At 38.2% G+C, this 5047-nt stretch overlaps 1 protein-coding gene across 1 annotated transcript in view; it reads right to left on the bottom strand.

Annotated features, from left to right (window-relative positions):
- Positions 1 to 5047, bottom strand: part of LOC107655810 (Down syndrome cell adhesion molecule homolog) — a 153800-nt gene that overhangs the window by 10688 nt on the left and 138065 nt on the right. Inside the window, 6 exon segments of the mRNA XM_074186885.1 lie at positions 19 to 216; positions 2208 to 2357; positions 2736 to 2851; positions 2951 to 2981; positions 3119 to 3295; positions 4003 to 4293. Of these exon segments, the coding sequence (XP_074042986.1) occupies positions 19 to 216; positions 2208 to 2357; positions 2736 to 2851; positions 2951 to 2981; positions 3119 to 3295; positions 4003 to 4293 (963 nt within the window).

Here is a 5047-nt window from a genome sequence, read left to right as displayed (position 1 = left end):
GAAACATTTGGCTGTTACCTGTGTCCTGAGAGGGACTGACACTGTAACTGTCACTCTCTTTGTCCACTGAGCCCGTGGCGCGGGGTGTGGGCAGCCTCCAGTCAGTAGTGAGAGTGTGTGAGGAGACAGGAGGGTGCGGTCGGTTCAGGGTCCACTGGCTGGCGTATCGACTGCGTGTGGCGGGACCTGCTTTAGCTGTGCGGCGGGCAGTGGGGTCTGAGGAAACAGAGACATACAGTACACGTTAATACGGCACAAAGTGACCAGCGTAAAGTGAACCAAATCTCTGCCCTCCTTTATGAAAAACTACTGTGGTTATACTATGGTGTAGTGATGGTATCACATGATGATACCGTGGTACTTTGATATGCCAGGTATACAGTTAAAGTCAAAAGTTTACATACACCTTGAAGAATCTGCAAAATGTTAATTATTTAACCAAAATAAGAGGGATCATACAAAATGCATGTTATTGTTTATTTAGTACTGACCTGAAAAAGACATTTAACATAAAATATGTTTACAAGAGAGTCCACAAGAGAAAATAATAGCTGAATTTATAAAAATGACCCTGTTCAAAAGTTTACATACACTTGATTTGCCGCTGCTGTCACCACCATCGAGCTAGGTGGGCGTGGTTTCAACAACCAGCTCCCGCCTCTTTGCCCATCTTCGATTATCATCATCGTTCGGTGACGCACTGCCAAGATGGCGACGGCCGAGTCCGCCCACTTTTGAGCTTCAAAAACTCTCTTCGGAACCCTACGGGTGACGTCACGGGCACTAGGTACATGTTTTTATACAGTCTATGGTTCAAATACACAAAAATGCTGGGAAATCAAAGAATTTGTTGGACCTGAAGGATTTTTCTGAAGCAAAGCAGGCAGTTTAACTGTTCAGGACAAACAAGGGACTCATGAACAGCTATCACTAAACAATAAAACAGCTGTGGATCATTCAGCTAACAACACTATTAAGAATCAGTACATTTTTGAACGGGGTCATTTTTATAAATTCAACTATTATTTTCTCTTGTGGACTATATGTAAACATCTTTTATGTGAAAGATCTTATTCAGGTCACTACTAAAATAAACAATAACATGCATTTTGTATGATCCCTCTTATTTTGGTAAAATAATTAACATTTAGCAGATTCTGCAAGGGGTGTGAAAACTTTTGACTTCAACTGTATATGTTTATAGTATATGGTTCATTTCTTCTTCTTTTTCTTCTCTTATTATATACATTCAATCACATTTTCTATAAAAAAGTATATTGGGAACCGCTGATGTAGCCTATTGTAATGTTGTCTCTGGTATTCTGGTCTGTGAGCGTAAATGCGTTCAAGGGGCATGGCTTTGGACGGCGATTGCAGGGAAGCAAGTTAGCATTTTCCAAGATCTCCTACTGCACCTTTAAAATAGAGTCAATGTGCATTGTGTCAGATTTGTAGACTGTACACACAAAAATTCTGAGAATTTTTGTGTTTTTGTCGATTTCCCATTAATTTCCTATGGTCGGTCATTTTTGACCAAAGACCACAAGTGTGACTATTTTGTTTTTTACGACCACCACTGAAATCATGCCCTTAATTTTTTTGTGTTTTCACATTCCAAATGCCATAAACGTCACCAAGTTTCGTACCATTCCGATGAAGCTGTGATTTTTAAAAATTCAAAACAGAAGATTTTTCGGTCAAAAGTGACCTAAGAGCACCAGAGGGTTAATCCGCACCTTACAGATGCATGTGAAGTTATATGCTTTGAGGTCAAATATGGATGCAAAAATCTTTTACTTTGTAGGAATGCTCCAAATGATCGGCCACTGGGCTAAAGTAAAATAATAACGTGGTTACAAGGTGTGTGTATGTGTCCACTTATTGTGCTTTGGGTAGGAGTATAGAGCATCATTTGAGACTTAATAAAAAAAAAAAAAGCAGCAGAAAAATTAAACAATTAATATTCTATGGCATTCTATTTTAAACACATTATGATTTGAGATTCACAAATTCTGATCTAGTAGACTATTTACATCTGATAGTAAATTGAGATGTACTGCATCTTCTATAGACTACTCCTGGACAGTTTGTTGATGTCAAACACAGTGTATAAGCAACCTTGTTTCTATTAAGTCATCTAAACAAATAGGCAGCTTTATGAGAAGTTATGACATCAACATAACCAAGCAGACTAGTTCAGTTCTTACTTGTACCAGGTCTAGCGTCAGACACATCTACTAGTGGTCCAGTGGCCTGAGATAGAGACTGGTAATGCACTGTATGGGTGACGGTTGAGGACTTCTGTTTAGATGTTTCTCCAAAGTCATTGTCTGTCAACAGCACTGTGGAGCGGTCATCTGAAAGACAGAGGCAAACAGGTTAATTAAAGTAGAGAAGATCACCATCAAGCAATATACTGTTTATGAGTGGTGGGTGTTATTGGCTATTTTTGCATTGCTAAAGAAAAGTAATAGCACACCTCTGCTTAACAAGCCACATGATTTGAGGTGGTATCATTCATGTTAACACAAACAGTACAAGACCAGTTTTGAGAGAAAGTTTTAACACACCAACCTTTCCAGTTTCAAACTCCCAAATTAACTGCAAACTAACTTTGTTTTGGACTGATTTTCTGGCGAAATGGTCACACCAGTTCGGTCTTCAATTTCGCTTGAAGGATATATCAGGGCCTTTAGGGAAAGGTAAACTACTAATGTTACACAATGGTCTCTTACCGATTGTCTCCATAGTGTCTCTCTCCTCGATGAGTAGCTGAGCACGTGGGATATCGATGTGCATCCTCAGAGTCTGCTGCTGCTTGTTCACAGTGTCTGGTGTACGTGCATTTTTACTGGAGATACACATCCAAACAACATAAAACAATTACATGCGCTGCTTTATGACAAAGTGCACTGATTTATAGGCCAATACTATTACTATTGTTATTTACCTCATTAGCATCTCTGCCAGGCTCTTTGCATCTGTTGAATTAAGATAAATTAAAAAGTAATGAATTGCAGAATACTGTTTGATATTAAGAGTGTATTAAGAAATGAATCAGAGTATCATCAAGTAGGTATGATGTTCTGTTCACTGGATATGGCATGTGTCCACACACCTCGTAATCTCTTGAGCCTCTGCTCTCTTCTTCTCCTCCTCAATACCAGAAGAACAATGAAGACCATGGAAATTGCCACCAGAATGCAGATGATTGTTACCATCATTTTAAGTCCCTCATTGCCCTGCCTATTCTCCTGGCTGGGGTCCACAGTCTTTGGCAATGGAGCAATCGTGCCTGGAGATAGAAGATCGAGAAGCTGTGGGATGGTTTTGATTTTTAAAAGTCTGGTCATAACCAAGTTATGATCAATTCGATTTTTAGTTCATTTCTACTGGTTTATGGTGGTTAGTGTTGATTTAGTGCTGGTCTGACTGGTAGATCAACATCGCCATGCTGTTCTCCAGCAAAAAGTGTAGTGCTGTCAAATGATTAATCGCGATTAATCGCATCCAAAATAAAAGTTTTTGTTTACATAATATATGTGTGTGCACTGTGTATATTTATTATGTATATATATACACATACACACATGTACAGTATACAGGTATATTTTAAAAATATTGACATGTATTTACATGTATATATTTATATAATTTATATTATATATAAATATATTTCTATATTTAAACATAACTCATTGTTCTTAAATATATACATGCATGTGTTAGTATTTATATACATGTACACTTATATACATACATTAAAACATAATAAATATACACAGTACACACACATATATTATGTAAACAAATACTTTTATTTTGGATGCGATTAATCGCGATTAATCATTTGACAGCACTAAAAAAGTGCTGGTTAGACAACAAGATCTGATGTTAGCTGGAAGTCTTGCTGGTTAATCTATTTAAGCAACTGCTTCCAAAGACTGAACTGAGACCACATTAATTTTGACCCTGTGTGGTATTATAAGATCTAGTACTCACTGCCATCCACGTTTAGAGTGGCGAACAGAACCCTCTTCTCTGCTGTTCCTGCACTGTTGCCCACTCTCATCTGGAGCTCGTACCAGGTGGCCTCCTGTAGGTCGTAGACAATGTGGTTCTTGGTGAGAGAATCTCGCTTCACCATGGTCCATTTCGTTGTGTCCACTGGTCGATATTCCAGTGTGAAGGACTCGATCGGACAGCCGCCGTTGTTCCAGCCAATGAGGTTGAGCTCCACACGGGTAGAGTTGATACTTGAGAAAAGCTCATGATCTTTGGCAAACTGTGGCTCTGATAATGTGGAGAAGTGAGAGATAATGTAACTCTGAAGTTAGAGAAAACTGTCAAACTTTGATTGCAAATGATGATTAACAATCAAATCTATGGCCTAAGTAGATATTTAGCAGGCCGTTTTATTTAAATGACTTAATCCAAGATCAACAATCCCATGAAACCAAAATAAGATGTAGGACATTGGTGTGTCGGAAATTGCCCCACTACACTCATTGACTATTGCCTACATTACTCCACTAATATAGCTCACTTTAAAGAGTGAATGAAAACAAGTGAGCGAAATTAGACACTAATTGTGCTGGAAGGTCTGCATCTTTTGCATATTTTCTGCTTGCTGCTTTAATAATCAGTTGACAACTAGCTTGCATAAACTTTAATTATCAACTAAATAATTTAGTAAAAATGAACTTACACCAGTATGGAAGAGTACATTGGTGGTACACTATTGCAGTGCACCACAGGTGACACTAGAGTTATTGCAGTGCATTATGGGACCAAATTAGTGGATTTGATATTGTCCACTAGGTTTTGGACACCACTACAAAATGGTTGTGACTCAAATGGTGCACTATGTAAGGGTATAGGGGGTGATTTCGGACACATCCCATGTCTTTCAGCTTTAAAGGGGTCATATGATGCAATATAAATTTTTCCTTTCTCTTTGGAGTGTTACTTTATGGTGCATAAAGAAGATCTGTAAAGTTGCAAAGACTAAAGTCTCAAATCCAAAGAGATATTCTTTAAAAAAGTT

The sequence above is a fragment of the Sinocyclocheilus anshuiensis genome, unplaced genomic scaffold (genome assembly GCF_001515605.1).
Source record: "Sinocyclocheilus anshuiensis isolate Anshui unplaced genomic scaffold, SAMN03320099.WGS_v1.1 scaffold1421, whole genome shotgun sequence".
NCBI classification, from domain to species: domain Eukaryota; kingdom Metazoa; phylum Chordata; class Actinopteri; order Cypriniformes; family Cyprinidae; genus Sinocyclocheilus; species Sinocyclocheilus anshuiensis.
This window is presented reverse-complemented; position numbering and strand designations above follow the sequence as displayed.